The sequence below is a fragment of the Pygoscelis adeliae genome, unplaced genomic scaffold, assembly GCF_000699105.1.
Source record: "Pygoscelis adeliae isolate BGI_AS28 unplaced genomic scaffold, ASM69910v1 Scaffold121, whole genome shotgun sequence".
NCBI classification, from domain to species: domain Eukaryota; kingdom Metazoa; phylum Chordata; class Aves; order Sphenisciformes; family Spheniscidae; genus Pygoscelis; species Pygoscelis adeliae.
In genome coordinates, this window is record NW_008824359.1 from 653,469 (window position 1) to 670,184 (window position 16,716).

The following is a 16,716-nucleotide window of genomic DNA, read 5'->3' on the forward strand; positions in this document are numbered from 1 at the left end:
GCCAAGGAATACTCTATACATAAGAATTGTCTCCCTTTTGCTCAAATCTTACATAAAACAGTCAGACCGGCCACTAAAAAAAAGAAAAAATCTAGACTTTTCCAAACTCAATGGTAAATCTGCCACTGACTTCCATAAGAGTAAATTTTCCTCTTTATTTTGAAAATAACATACGTGCAAATTTCATAAAATATTATCTAAATTTAGCCCTGAGATAACTTCTTAATATTAAAACATGGTAGAGGTAATGAAATACTCCTTCTGTTTGTTTGTGTCTTGTATTTAATTGACAAAGTTCTATCCACAGATTACAGAGCTTGATGCCTGAATTAACAGGTAACATTTTATGAAGATTGTCAGGGGTCAATTAAGGCTTACATATTGCAAATCTACTAAGAATTTAACAACTTGCTTCACAAATACTAACATTTGATTAAACTCAAACTAGAAAAAGAGCATTAGAGCTTAACTTAATTTTTATTTTTATTTTAACTTAGTTAAAGCATTTATTCACTTTTTAACCTACAAGAACTGCCTGAAGCATAAACTTCAGTTTCACAGTAGCATTCTTTGGGAAATAAGATATTCAGGAAAGATTCAGGATTATTGTACTTACATATGAATAAGATTCTCATTAAATATAAAATATTTGTAATTTGTGGTCTTAAATAAAGTTTCCATATGAACGTTGTAATGTTACATTCATCCTCAAAAATGGAAAATGTCACAGCAGTTATCAACGATAATTTGAAGGAGTTAGACCTGAAAATCTCCACTTGTAATAAACACAGTCCTGTGTTTCCTACACAGATTAAGTATCATTAAGTTGTGTGCTAATTTACAAATGCATTGACCAAGAGAACAATATAATGTAGCTTCTATTAACTGGGAGCTCTTAATAAAGTTGATAATATATTGCAATCAAACACAGGAAGGGACAACTTCCTTCTCACAAACCTTACCTAAAACCCAGACAAAATAGGTATACTAAAATTATAAGTACTATCATATTTTCTCTCTGATGGACGTATGTTTTGTAACGGTGTTATAAAAGTGTGAGTCTCCTTTAATTGATAAGTAATTGCAATTATACATTTATTTTGACATTCTTTAATTGCTATGTTTTAAACAAAAAAGAATTTCATTGTTCCATACATGCAAATATCAAGTAGGGTAAAGGTATTTTATTTCTTACCAAAAAACTTTGTATCTGAACATTTCAACAAGGACAGCAGAAGGGAAAAAAAAATATCTTCAAATCAAATAAATTTAACAAGAAGCCTGTAAACTAAGAACTGAGTCACGTGTAAGACAGCTGGTAAAAGCAACAGACTAGATTTGATGGATCAGGAGATCCCTTGCCCCTATTTTCAAAAGCATTCAGGTTTCACACCAATCATCAGTACTGTATTTTCTTCATACAAGAAGAAAGAAAAAAATCTCTATAGAGTATAAAAGTAATTTGTATGTGAGGTTTCTTTTATTGACCTCATATTTACCTCTGCATGTTGTAAATACAGCAGTAGCAATCTTAGCAGGTCATCATCATTTATTACTCAAGAGCACACTGGTTATCTTAAAGGCTGGTCTCACCACATTAAGTATTTCAAGGTAAGATCATGCATTACATAAAACATGAGTACAAGCACTTTGGTGATATATATGTTCAGCAGTATGTGGGAATTAGAAAGTTAATTTCATTTTGTGCACACATGGGTTGTACATGATCTGTACATAACTGCCCCTTGGAAATGCGCTCATTTTGAAGATGACTGGTTGTCTCGGCATTTGGAATCTATTCTTAACGTACAAGTGAAACACTTTGTTAACAACATCCAGCAATGGCTTATGACTTCTTAGTTTAGAACATTATCTGGTACCGTATAAAGAAATGTATACAGAAAAAAAGCATTGTTGTAAGAATTTATATGGAAACCCATAGGGTAATATTTGGAACCATATTTATTCAGCCTTTTTAGCCACTGGTTTAGATGTTGCTGTTTTGAAACCACGGTACAATGCACTGGTAAACCTCACAGCACGTCTGTGTAGAGTGTAAGGGGACTAGGTTTTTCATGAAGGCAGTTGAGCTGGTACCAAAAACCTGCTATGTACAAGGCCTGAATGTGTTTTACATGGCTTAGACTGCAAGTGAAAGTAAAGTATATGAAGCAGAAATCTCCACCTGCCCAGAAATACCACTTTACATGACAGAGAAGGGAAAACTTAAGAGTAGATTGAATGCTGGGAAAAAGAGCTTAGCACAAAGTCTGGATCGGGAGGTGCGACTTACATAATTTCCTGAATGTGGCCAAGCTGTGGGTCAAGTGGGAGTGAATTTCAAATGAAAAATCATGCTACTGAGTACGTTCTGTCTTTCAATTGTGGTACCGTCATCTTTGGAGTCTTAATCCTACCATCAAATTCACAGATGAAAAATTCAAAGAAACGCTGACAGGCACATGGATGCACTTGTGCAAGTCTGACTGTGCAAGCAGATCCTTAAAGTGAAAACTACCTATTTATCATTTTTGCTTTAGGGGACTCGAGGATCAAAACCAATCTGCAGCACAAACAATGAAAAGCCAAATAGATACTGAAAATCCTCCCGTTTTTCACTTTCCACACAGTATTAGTAACACACGTAATACTTTTCTTGTTGCTTAAACATATGGAGTGAAATCCTTGCCCCAGCGAATTCAGTGGGAGTTTTGCCACTGACTTCGATAGGACAAAATTTTCTCCCAGTGCTGGTGTGATTTTTAGCCTGTCTTTGCCCCTTTAATACATGCGATGACAAAATCCTCTACTTCAATTCCAAGGATGGAGATCAGCACCCTGCAGCAATTAAGATTGCTATAGTATATCATACTTTTCCAGTATATTGTCTGAAAGACCATAGCACAGAAATATTCTTGCGTTATGCTGTATAAATAGCTAAAATTTACCAGAAAAAGTAGTTTTAAGATATTTTAACTTAAAACCTATTTCTAAACTCATCTCTCAATGGATGAAATTATCTACACAGATATCTCAGTACACCGCAAACTTCCTCTACCTATCTTAGGGTAGGATTTGGTCATTCATTAAAAACAGAACTAGTACTAAAGGCCACATGCATACATATGAACATCCGAGAGTGCTAGTATGAAAGAACAGGTTGTGCTGAAAGTATGAAAAGCAAGCATATGTTGTAATGAACATTGCTATTGTTTGCACTGTGATTTCAAATTTCATACAAATGGCCAGTGACAAATGCCAGAAAAGAGTTTTAAAGAATTAATTCTGTTTGTAAACAGAGACAAGATGTAAAATATTTAACAAAATGGATATAATAATTAACACTGAAGTCTAACATTGTAAGGCTTTTAAGAAAAAACAAACAAATATGGGACTGGCTTAAACCATGGATGTCAGCTTCAAAAAGATGCTGAGCACTGCTACAGTGGGAAATAGCGATGTTCAACATTCCTAAATAAAAAGGCCTTTTACAGATTATAAACCTGAACTATGAGATGGAGAAATTTAAGCAACCAAAGTATTTTTCTTTTCCAACATATGTTTTTATGTTTAAATGAAAATTGTGCACAGAGATTCCAGGTAAGGCTACATTCCTTAAACATTATGCTTCCAGTGAACACATGCATAGACAGTGTCTGAGCAAAAAAAAATTCTTTTGTTGAGAGTGTGAGAAGTTTGATTTCCACTTGAATGTGTAAAATTCAGAAACAGGTTTGCTAAGATTTTAGGCAACTATGAATTAAGACCACACAAGTGCTGTCAGATCTGCATAATCCAAAATGTGTACCTCTGCAGACACCCACAGTGTTCATTAAACTCTGCAAGAGGCTGTGGCTCTTTCTTCACATACAGCTTGTAGGGTTGGGGCCAGATCTTAGTTAATCGATATGGACCATAGAAATGAATAATGTTAAAAACCTATTAGATCATTCAGTTTGTCTCTTCAGAGACAACTAGATGATTTAACAGGTCTTTTTCCACCTCTTGGTTCCTGTGATTTCATGACTCACAATTCAATTACCTCACCAACCATCACTACATGCAATAGTTCGTTCCACCACTCATCAGAAATATTATTCAATATTTCTAATGACAGAATTGCCACTGCATATACAACTTCCTTTTCCCCCTCAGAATAAAAAAGAAAAAACAAAAAACTTTTTGAACTATAGATCTTTAGAAATATAGTATTTGCTATGCGAAATGGAACTATTTGAATCTACAGAATTGAAATTATTAAAGTTCTATTCTGAAGATGGTCACTCCCTTTCCTGTATTGTCATTCAATCTGTCCATTAGCCCTACTCTTCCACTGCCATGCTGAAGAACTGGGAATTTACCCACAGAGTGCCTAAGTCTAGCTTCCCTCTGGGTGCTTTTATATTAGTTTTAGTTTAGAACAGGAGGTGAATCTCCCTACCATTCCCACTTACCCCACTTTGATCAGCACTGCAGACCTATTCCACGGTGCACAAATTCTTTGGAATGAAACTAACTCAAAAAATGCTTTTCAAATGCTAGCGGACAACCAGTCCATGTGACTACACTAGAGCTAGTCTTAAATAATCCTCCCTCACTTAAAACCTGTTGACTTGGATATTGGGTCACCAGCACCAATCATTTAACTTCACATACCTACTCTGATTGTGCCACAGCAATTGCTACGGTAGATGGAGCCTGACGTTCTCTCATCCCACACAGCAGAAATGGGTACCTAGGGTAAAAATGCAGTGCACAGCTCTACATTATGGGCCTAATTGATGTGTAAGATGACATAGTGGCATGACCTTACCACACAGCACCATACAAATTGTACAGCAGAGAAACTCAACCTCACCACTAATACTGGGTCTGCATCTGCACAGCTGTACTGGTATGGTGTAGCCCGTATGGCAACACTCATCTATTTTGGGAGGCCTCTATTAACAGAAATTCTACCTCCTGCTTTGTCCCACTGTTTAACAAGTCTCAATTTGTTCTTTCACCTGTAAAATAGGCCTATCTTCTGACGTAATGGGCATATCTTCTCTCTGCTCTGACACTTAGCACCACTGAAATGTGCTATGTGTATTTTAGGAAGCAACAATAACTACCGTCTACTGCTGAAAGCATTTCATAAAAGCTGTTTCTACCCTCTGCTTTTTTATATGTAAGCTGCCGAGTTAATGACTAATTTCATATAAGTGATGATATTAACTTAAAAAAAAATACAGTGGTGGTAAGATTGCCATGTGATCTAGTAAAATATTTGAAATGAAATTTTAACCACGTATTGAGTAAATAGGTACTGTAAATAGATTGAAAATATTTCAAGAGTTAGTTCAGGTTACCTGAAAACACTTAAAGTGGTTTCAGACGGTGTGATTAATGTGATGACCCTTCTAGTGAAACTCTACTGCACACGCACCCTCATACTTCATTACAGGTCAGACTGCACTAATCGCTCCTGTGCGCCTTCCTTCTACTGAAGTAACACAGGCGTATTTCCAAGCATCCAGCTGAACTTGCGGTGTTCCTGCCACCTAGTGGCTATCGCTCAAGTTAACAGAAACACAAACCAAGAACACATTGAGGACACACTTTCAAAGACAAAACAGGAAGAAATGCACAGACTTTTGTTTTCAGAGGACTATTTTGAGTCCCGTTGTTTTTCAAATTTGTTGACTACTACAAAAAACAGCAAACCTTTTGGACTGACTTCAAAGAAAAAAGAAGTGTTATACAGATCTTGTAGTGTGAAAGGTTCTGAAGAGACACCGATTTTTTCAGGAAAAGCTAATAGAACTGTGTGATTATTTTTATATCCCCTACTTCTAATGTAAATGTCATCATTTAAACAATGAATCTGGGCTTACCTAAGCTGGAAAAAATGATCCATTTATTGTGAGATTTATCTTAGGTGGAGGCGCTTTCACTCTTCATTTTTAGAATGTTGAAATGGCCTGTATTTCTGCTGTTGCCACTCACTTGTACTTCTGTTGCATACATCTTCCCTTTCAAAGCTATTTATTTAAAAGACAAGCACAAATGCTATTACAAGGAATGCTGCAGTGCCTTTTAGAAAAGCAACTTGATTACATGCAATAAAAAATGTTTCCGGCAATCAAAAACCACTGATGTATTTTCAGGTTTGCACAAGACACAAGCTGGAGGGGGATGGAACTAAGCCACGGAATATAAGTTCCTCTGCCCATACCGTTCAGCATGTCATGATCTAATCAAATCCCATAGGAGACAATTTCAAAGTACTTTGTTATGACAGACTATCCTTTCTAAAAATGAAAAAGTGTAACATTTATCTATTTTAGTAACAGTTTTATGATATTAATATTCAGAAACAATCTTAGCAATACTAAGGACAGACCCAGAATAGTCTTGGGGATTAAAAGCAGGATATGCATTGTTTAATTCTCCTTCTTGTGGAATCAAAGCAGTTATGATCTCTACATAATTCTTCGTGAAAGTCACGTGCTTCAGAATGGGATTCACTCTAGTCAGCATATAGTGCTTAGAACTAGCATCATGAGCATTCAGCTATTTAGTCACCCAGGAAGGAAACATTAAGGAGAAGATTAAATCCTAAACCCTTCTCTGTTCCTCCATTGGAGATATACTCCCATTTTCTTGTAATCTGTACCTCTTGCCTTCCTTGGAGGTAGGTGGTTACCCAATTCCCCCCTCCCCCCCCAAGGAATTCAGTAAGGCTCATTTTTATTTTAAAACTCAAACAGAAGAGAAGATGCCGATAATTCCTCTCCTCTTTTTGTATGGTATTCTACTGATTGCAATATGTTTCTCCATTTTTTTCCCGCTGCTCAAATCAAAGCAAATACATATTTGCCACCTGCCAAGAATACTTTAAGAAGGCTGCAGACTACTGCTGGTGTTTAAACTGGGAGATGAATGTCCATGTTATCCAAAAGCCATCCTTTTGTTTCAGTATCCTTCCTAGTTTTTACAACAAAGGATAGCTTTGTCTTACGTTCCCTCCCCTCAAAATCAATTTTTATAAGCGTTGGAAGTTAGCTATAACTGTGATTAGTTATTCGTTATCTGATTTCAACACAGGTGCTCACTCACACAGTGCTATGTTCTACTTCCTGGCAGACAGCTGGCAGTAGAGCCTCATTTACAATATTCTGTTAAACTGTAGTAGAAGAATACTTCTACTTTTTTTATACTACATTTGAAACTGTAAGGAAAACTAGTATCCATTCCTTCACAAGAAATCTCACATGGAAGTGTACTGAAAGTAGAAAAACTCAGAAACAGACCACCATCTCTTACAGAATAAAAATGGGTATAAACAGCCACTTCATTCCATGACCACAGAAGGCTTTTTTAGTGAAGAGTTTTAGGTTTTCATTAACTATTTTTAAGGCATATACAAGAGGCATAGCAAAATTTTCCTGATGAGAAAACATTCCTGAGTGGACATACAGAGACATATTTCGGAACACATGAAGTACCACCTTGTTCAGCAGTTTGATATAGACAAAAAAAACAACTTGAGGCTCACTTTAGGAGTTTTGTCTTAGTCAAGGTTTGTCAAGAGAGTAGAGCCTCACACATCAAAATTCTTTTTTTCATTGTATTTTTTTTCTGTCAATGTGTCATGGTTTAACCTCAGTCAGCAACTGAGCACCACACAGCCGCTCGCTTGCTCACTCTCCGAAACAGTTTAATAATTGAAATAAAATAATGATAGCAACAACAATAATAATATAATAATGATAATAATATACAAAGCAAATGATGCACAATGCAATTGCTCACCACCCGCCGACCGATGCCCAGCCAGTCCCCGAGCAGCGGCCGCCACCCCCCCGGTCAGCTTTCCCCCAGTTTATGTACTGAGCATGACGTCACATGGTATGGAATGTCCCTTTGGCCAGTTGGGGTCAGCTGTCCTGGCTGTGCCCCCTCCCAGCTTCTTGTGCACCTCCAGCCTTCTCAGTCGGTAGATCATGGGAAGCTGAAAAGTCCTTGACTAGTGTAAGCACTGCTCAGCAACAACTAAGACATCGGTGTGTTACCAACATTGTTCTCACCCTAAATCCAAAACACAGCACTGTACCAGCTACTAGGAAGGAAATTAACTCTATCCCTGCCAAAACCAGGACACAATGGAATATAAATAAACTTATTAGAGTTTGTTAACCTTCCATACTGGAAAAAACAGCAAAAGTATTTAATGGCTTCCTCACAATAATGACAAGGAAGGAAAACATAGCTTTTTGTGGGAATAACAGCAACATAAAATTTGTAAATATCAATAAAGTGGAAAAGCTGAAAACTCAGAGTTGGTTGTACTACTTACACAGTAGACAAAGCTGGGAAAACCCCTTGAGATTTAGTACTAATCAGTGCGGAATGTGTAGGTTCACCAATATTTTAAAGCATTTGCAATTCAAATGTAAACACTGAATAGTGTTTTGCAAGTTTGCTGAAGTTCACTATAGGGATGTTCTGGGACATCGCAACACTGCTGTTTCTGCTTTTAGCTCTTATGTGCTTCCTGAACACTTACAATGGCCTATAGTGACTCTTCATGTCTCATGTTATTGGAGGAGCTCGCTTCTGAGATTTGGCAGTGCTTTATGCATACCTGACACTTTCCAATGTGGATATCAAGCCGGGGCGGGTGGAATAAAAAAAATCATACAACTCTTGAGCAAACCAAAGACCTACCAAAAACCCCACACTATGTCAGAAAAGACCTAATTCCTTCACTGGCTGAAACAATGTAAATTGCAAAGAAATTCTGCAACAAAGGCACAAACAGCAAAAAAGCTCTTCTTTCCTTCCAGAAGGCGGCGAGAAAGCTCCAGCATCCAATCGGCCCTGACAGATTGTCTGGTCATGCCTTTTGTTTTTCCTCCCCCCACCCCAAAATAGCACAACTTCAAACAGGAGGGACATACTGTATGCCACCACGCATAACTGCCCATGGTTAAGGCACACTGCAAGGAAGCAGTACACATTTTTTAAACTCACTCACGCCGCAAGAATCTTTTTCTGACTGCTCTAACCATAAGATTATTATATTACAGCTGCCATCACCACTGTAATTTGAGTAGGAAAAAATGTAGCTCTTGCTGCCTTTAAAAAAAGCAGTGGTAGCACTCTGCCTTCAGGAGTGAGTTTTGGATTGTAGTCAGAGCAGGACTGACTTCAGCCTCAGTTACAGGGAAAAACATAGCCATACCCCACATCCCTTTGCAATATTTAGTACTCAGGCTCAAGACTGCTCCTTATCTAGTACCTGAGTCTTCTGAATTGCCATTCTGAAGCAGCACTCTCCCTTCACACTGTAGAGGATGCAAAGACACCTACCTTGGGTTCTAGATTTCAGTCTGAGGTTTTAATCTTGTAAGAATGTAACTTCTTTAAAAGATTTGGTCTTATCTTTCCTCTCTATAAGTAAGTCCATTCTTACATAAAACTCTGCCTAATTAGACTAATGGAGTTTCTATGGATGTGAAATCTGATCGTCTAACACCAAGTAAAACTACATAAATAAATTTAGTCAGAGCTTCAAAACACCTTAGATAAAGGAAAATTTCAGTATTACAAGGTTTTCATCAGTCTATTACTATACTAAATATACTGGTATTCTATCTTTTTTATTAGAAGTGATACAAGTATGCTCAGATGTTTTGTAAGGATCTCCAAAGTCTTTAGATACACGGGATGTCCATCTCCTTAAAATAGTTCTCTTGGAATAAGATGTATATTCAAGGAAATGTAAATTTAGAATAGTCTTAAAAGAAAGCCCATTTAAGCCCAATCAGTACACCAATACAAAACACAGTATCTACAGGTAAAGTTATATGGAGGGGAAAAAAAAAAAAAGTGTGGCATACACTAAGCTGCTAAATTACTTACCATCCCAGACTTGTTATGTTATAGACTCATCTACTTCTAAGACTTGAGATGCTTCCTGAATTCTGCACCTTCTGTAAGAGGTACTTGGTGAGGGTGAGATGGTTTCTGTCAGAAGGCCTTCTGGAGGAGCTGCCTAAGGAGAAGTATGCATGTCTAAACCCTGAAGCATGCTGCTGTTACCTGGGGGGGGGGAAGCTGAGATGGGCTTAAGATCATGTTGGTTGTGTGGGTTAAAAAAAATAAAAGAGTCCAAAATGGGAAGACTGGGGTATAGAAGGAGTGCACAAGACATTACTGCATTACATTGTGGAAGAAAGTAAACAACTTTACAGTTCAAAACAAGTACGTATTCTTATTTTCTGATAAAGAATTAAAGAGACCAAGCAAAACTCTGTCTTCCGAAGTAATTTGCCAGTAGTAGAATTTTGTTGGTCAACATAAGAATGCAAGAATAAACGAGACATTTTGTCCAGAAATATAAAGCTAAAGGTGTATCAGTAATAGGCCTGTACAACCTTTGTTCAGAGTAGCTCTTACAAAAAAGCTTCAACAAACATGACTGCTTACCTGCAAAATTAAAAAGAACTCTTCTAAATTTTAGGGTTAATTCAAGTAGGTATGATGCCACTTTAAACATATATTGTCCAGACTTCAATATAATAGCTGTATTTGGAGATTACTACTATCTCTAAGAATTGCAAAAGCAACTTTTCTCTCTCCCAACTTTGCAAAGCGTAACTATGATGCAGCAATCCTGACCAGTGGAAAAAAATGTAAAAATTGAAGGTAAACCCTTAGAAATTATTATACACATGAACTCATTCCAAAGAGTGAAATCAGTTATAGATATACCAGCATCTGTTGGTATTTATAGGACTGTACTTCATACCAAGTTTCCTTATTGTGACCACCTCACTAAGTTTATATTCTTAGTAAAAAACCCCCAAAACACCCTCAAAAAAAAAAAAAAAAGCCAGACTTGCATGCAAAAGCAAGTGGGGCACCACTGTGCACCCTGTTAAGATGTACTCCTCCCCCAGCCTGGAGAATTTCTTCCTGATGATGGGAAAGAATGAGAGCTCTCAAATCCTCTTTAGGTAGCTCCAGAAGATTCAGTGACCCACTGGCACCTTTTATAAAGCTTAGAGACCACCTTATAAATAACAGCTGCAAAATGCAAACATAAAGGAAAAGCAAAAAAAACCCCAACCAAACAAAAAACCAAAACAAACAAACATGCAAAAAGCATAACTCCAAAAGAAAAACGACCTAGACAGAGCTACCCACACGCTGAAACGCGGGACGCGGGACACCGGCCCCGACGGGACACCGGCCCCGGCACCGGCCCTTCACCCTCCTACCCTCAGCCCAAGACAGAGGCGGCACCTCTGCCATTGGGCCGTTGGCTGGGCGCTGCCGCCGCGCTCCCGCCAATCAACCTTAAGCCCCATCGGCTCCAAAGAGGCGTTTAAGTCTCCTGTGGTGTTACGGCGCATGCGCTTCGCTGAGCAGCGCATGGGAGCTCGTCTTCGCGCCGCCATTTTGTCAGTGAGGGGTGAGCGGCGGCGGTGGGTGCTTGGCTGTTGGGCTCGGTGTCGGGGTGGTGTAAAATGACTGTGCTCTGGCGGTTATGGCTCTCACGCGTCGCTTTCACGCTTGTGAGTGGTAAGGAAGCTGCTGCTGAAGGGTAGCGGTCTTCACTTTCGGGTCTCGCTTGGGGGTGGTGGCGCCCGCCCGGCGGTCCGCGCGCTGTCGAGCTGAGCCCGGCTCTGCCCTCTGCTCCTCTCAGGCGAGCGCCGACTGGGGCGTCAAACTGCCCAGGTCAGAGCTGCTGCTTTGGAGGGCTGCGCAGATACCTTAAGCTGTCGCTTATGTCCTGCATTTGGTTGCATTTAAAAGCCCTTTTATTATGCTATAAGTTTGTTTGTATGGTATTAGTGCACGACAGAATATAGATTTTGATGGCTGAAGCATTGCAAACAAAAATAAATGTGTGACACCTCTTGCTTAGAAAGTAGGTGGTAGATTATCTGTAGTGTTGTTCTTCTGACTGGTGTGGTTTTTGAACTGCTGCAAAGAAAGAATGGGCTTACCATGGTTTTAGGAAGGTGGATTCAGTTTTGTACTTTGTTTTTTTTAAATCTTAACATTGTAATTAAACCGGGTATGAGGAACTCTTCCAGGGTGTATTTGTTGGGCGGGAGAAGTAGTACAAGATCTTAGTTTACGTATATTTTTCTAATGATTTTTCTATCATCTTTCCTTGTAGAGAGATGCAGAGCTCTTAATAAGAGGGCTGAGATTTCTAAAGGTCTGTTCTGAATGAATAAGTCCTAACTGGTATGTAGGTGAGTAAAGAGCAAAAAGTAGTTTTGTAAACTGTAGAAATGTGACTGTATCAGTGTGATGCTGTTGTTTGGGCTGTGACAAAGGGCAAGCAAATGTTGATGCACAGATTGTTTTCATTTGTTACGTGTTTCTGCAACCAGGCGTTTGTTTCAATGGGGAAGAAAAAAAAAAAGGTGCCCAAAGCATCAGTGGGTCACCTTCAAAAGTTTGATTCAGCTTAACTATCAAGTGTTTCTTCCAGGCAGGCAGAACCCTTTCCTGAAGGCTGTTTTCCTTCGTTAAACAACACCAGAATTCAGCTTTCTATTTTATTACAGGGAGAAGTGAAAAACAGGGGGACTTGTTTAGGAAGATACTTGTCAGATCGGGATTTGGTACTTCTTTTACTGGGAGGTTTTTTTGGGTGGCTGGTGGTTTGGGGGTTTTGTTTTGGTTGGTTTGTTTGTTTGTTGGTTTTTTTTTTGAGAAGTCATGTGTCCTTTCTCCTCCTGCCTGAGATGTTCTGGTAAGCTTTACAGTAGGAGTGCTCATTTATTTATTAATTTTTATTTTTTTGTGGAACTAAAATGATAGGGATCAATATTTACCCTGAAGACAGATTGTATGATCACTAGCTACTTCATGTATGCTTGTGATGAAAACTACTGTGGCAGTTCTGTTGAAGATTTTTTGCAGGCTGAGGAATATCTTGCTCTAATGACTTGTAGTTGAAACTGAAAGTTTCAGCTTTACATAAAAATTCATAAATGAAACATATGCTTTGTCCAGTGTATCCTTGTGTGCTTATCCACTGTGTTTGCATTTGACAGATGTGTTCTACCCCTAATTACTTTGTTAGAACAGCAGTTTATTTCATAGAATTGCTTGATTAAATTGTGGGCATGCATAGCCTTTTTAAACAACGTGAAATCACAGATCCATTGACAAATTTGAATGGAACTGGAAGCTGATCTTGAAGACCAGATTATAGATGAAGGTCAGAGAAGTATCTGAAGGGTTTGAAGATATTTAAACCGTCAGAATCGGAGTGTTGAGATAGTACAAAACACACCTGGCACAATTGTTAGTTGATGGGCAGTGCAGAAATGTTGGATGTAGATAATGTGTTCTGTATGTCCTTGCAATTATGAAAACTTGAAATATGCTACAGCTATGCCTGATAGTGTATAGACAGCCAGATTAAGTAAACAGTAAAGCACAGAGCTATAAGATGTCATTGATTTGAAGAAGTGATTTACACAGAAAAAGCAGAGTGAGTAGGGGAGGAGTCCTTGGTCATTCACATATTAAAAAGAAAGAGAGAAACAGACGGGAAATACTTTTGCAGATAAACTCTTCCTGTAACTGCAAGCCTAGTGCAATGAAACACTGAATTGGACTTCCTTTGGACAGATTTGCAGTTAAATTTATTGAATGTAAGTAACATTTGTGAGATGAGCAGAGGTTGTATAAATGGCATGAATTGCTTTCCACTCTTTTGTTTTCTTTGAGCAGAAATACTTTTCTTTGAGAAGAAATACAGTTATCTTCCTGGTCATCTGTCCTGTCCTGTTCTGCATCCCTGCATGTCCGTGTTGTGTCGTTCCCTGCCTCCCCGCCCCAGTTTTCTGAGATAATCTTTAATTCTCGGTGTTATTCTGGGAACAGCTTTCTGATTACGAATTGTTCTCAAGTGATAAAATTAGTCTAGCCACAAGAGCAAGTCAGAGGTACTTTTTTTCAGATATTATCTGAATGTGTCTTTACAAAGAGAATTGTGTCAAGTGTATCCCAGTTGCATAAAACATGACATTGTTAAATGTTTCATATACATTTTAACCAGAAGTGTGATAATATGCTGTTAAAGCATTTTGAAAACAAATTTCGTGTAAGGAATTAGTTGACAAAGAAAAAATAGGGAAAATTATCAGGCTGATCTTATTCCTTTTCTTTGCAGACAGAATGGATTCTCTGACTCCCTCACCAAACATAGTAGATATGAATCTGAAGATAACTCGTATAGAATGCCGTCCTGAATGCTTGGTTATAGTGTTCCAGGGTCAATACAAGGCAGGATGTGAGCTTGACTATTATATACTACAAAATGAAATACAACGTGTGTTCAAAGTAAAAGATAATGTTTCCGTTGGTGGATCTTGTTTGGTGGAAGACACAGAAGGAAAATGGCATAGAGGAAGAGTTCTGGAAAAGAGAGAGAATATCTGTGAGGCTTTTCTTATAGACACTGGGCAAGTGCTAGCTGTTGAGGAAACACATCTTGCTTCTGCTTGTAATGAATTGTTTCAGCTGCCTCCAAAGGTGGTTTGGGGTGTTTTTGCAAGCATACTTCCTCTTGGAGAAAAATGGGGTCCGAAAGCCATTAACTATTTTTCATCTCTGGTAGGATTACAGATTACGGGTCACGTGAAAGCTGTTATACCATACCAACTGTTTATTCTAGAAGTACCAAAGGTCATTAGTGATGTTCTTGAACTGCAGTTAGGAAAATTTATTGATGGAGATTCATTTTGTCTTATTGTAGAAACGTTAAGAGTGTTTCCCCAAGAAATGCTAGTGCCACAATTGTTGCAACGGAAGTATCCAGTCAAAGAGTTGCTTACTTTCAGTAATTTTGAGAAACCAACAGATTTTTGGCCAGTTCCAGATGATCTCTTTCCATGTCTACCTGTTGGCAGTAAAGAAAATGTAAAAATAACTGTTGCAGTAAGCCCAAATAAATTTTACTGTCAGATTCAGAAATGGCAGAAAGAGCTGGAAGATTTGACGGGAGCTATGCATTTGTACTATGAAGCTATCAGTACAGAAAATAATAAATCTTTTGATAGTTTAGGGCTACTCTGTGCTGCCAAAAGGCAAAACGGACAATGGCATAGAGGAGTGATAAAACAGCTTCTCTCTGACTGTGTGGAAGTCTGGTTTATGGATTTTGGCAATATTGAAGCTGTGCCATCTAGTTGTGTTCAGAAACTTAAAGTAGAGTTCATGGCATTACCAATGATTTCATTTCCATGTGCACTGTCTTGTTTCGGTAGTCAGGATGAAACAGTAATAAAAAGTCAGCTGAAAGAACTTATACGGGCCTTGATAGGACAAACTTCTGTGTGTGTCCGTGTTGATTTATTCAGTGACATTAAACGCTTGTATTACATTACGCTGCAAAATCAAAATCTTGGAATTAATACTAAGCGTCCAGAAAACCTGAATGAGGCAGCTGCATCATGTGTCTCGCTTTCGGAAACAACAGTCACGAGTATTGCTGTAACCTACAAACCATGTGATGGGAGATACAATTCATTTAAGAATTGTACTGGAAATAAGCATACAAAAACCTGCTTACCTGAACGGGATATTTCTTTGTCAAGCCACTGCAAAAGAGTAGAAATGCAAATGAATTCTTTCCATACTGCTTTTGTGGTATATGTCATAAATCCATCTGACTTCTGGATTCAAACATGTGAATATCAGAATGAATTTCAAGCCCTGATGAAAAATATTGCAGATTCATATAACCCATGTGGAGCTGATGAAATGGTCCTTAAAAACCCAGAACCTGGATTGCTGTGCTGTGCCCGGTATAGCAAAGACATGCATTATTATCGGGGTGTTGTCGTTGAAGTGCTTCATGTAAATATTACTGTTTATTTTTTGGACTTTGGAAATACAGATACAGTACCCTGTTATGATGTGAAAAGATTGCTTCCTGAGTTTTCTGATTTACCAGCTTTAGCTATGTGTTGTGCACTTGCTTATACGTTTCCTGTTGATGATGTGTGGGTTAAAAAGGAAACTGATTTCTTCAAAGACATTGTGTTTAACAAGCTACTCCTGCTTCATGTTATTGGAAAGCAAAACGACAAGTATATTGTTAACGCGCAGTATAAGAATGGTTTGCAGCAAGGAAATGTTGCCACATGTATGGTTCAAGCTGGATATGCTGAACACTGGGAAAAGACACCAGATTCTGTTCTAAATTCGGCAAAAAAAAGTCGAGCCCTGAATCGCCACAAATTAAAAAAAAAAAAAGCAAATGCACAGAGCATCTGTAATATTCGTAAAAATAAGGTATCTGGAAATGGAGAGATATTTCAGAAGGAAAAATCATTAAGTGTGCCTTCAGTGCTGAGAGAATCTGTTGTGCTGTCCTGTTTTGGAAAAGGTGCTATCTCTAAAAGCCGTAAATTGGTACATGAGAAAAGATTATTTTACAAAGAGTTTGTGTTTAAACCAGGAGCTGTTTTTGAAGTGGTGTGTTCTTACATTGTTTCCCCAGCAGATTTTTCATGTCAGTTGCAAAGTAAACTGCCAGAGCTAAATAACTTAATGGAACAAATTCAGACTTACTATAAAGAGCATACCAGTCCTTACAAAACTGGACAGGCTGCCTGTGTTGTTAAATGTCCCAAAGATGGGAAGTGGTACAGAGCAACTGTTTTGCAGCAAGTATCCACAAACAAACTT

The 16,716-nt window shown here is 38.2% G+C and overlaps 1 protein-coding gene across 1 annotated transcript in view; it reads left to right on the forward strand.

The window, feature by feature from the left end:
- The first annotated feature begins 11,439 nt into the window (after positions 1-11,439).
- The window catches only part of LOC103913248 (tudor domain-containing protein 15-like), an 8,835-nt gene continuing 3,558 nt past the window's right edge, over positions 11,440-16,716 (forward strand). Inside the window, exons 1-3 of the mRNA XM_009319727.1 lie at positions 11,440-11,477; positions 12,179-12,257; positions 14,195-16,673. Of these exons, the coding sequence (XP_009318002.1) occupies positions 14,200-16,673 (2,474 nt within the window). The 5' untranslated portion in view covers positions 11,440-11,477; positions 12,179-12,257; positions 14,195-14,199. The remainder of the gene's footprint in view (positions 11,478-12,178; positions 12,258-14,194; positions 16,674-16,716) is intronic.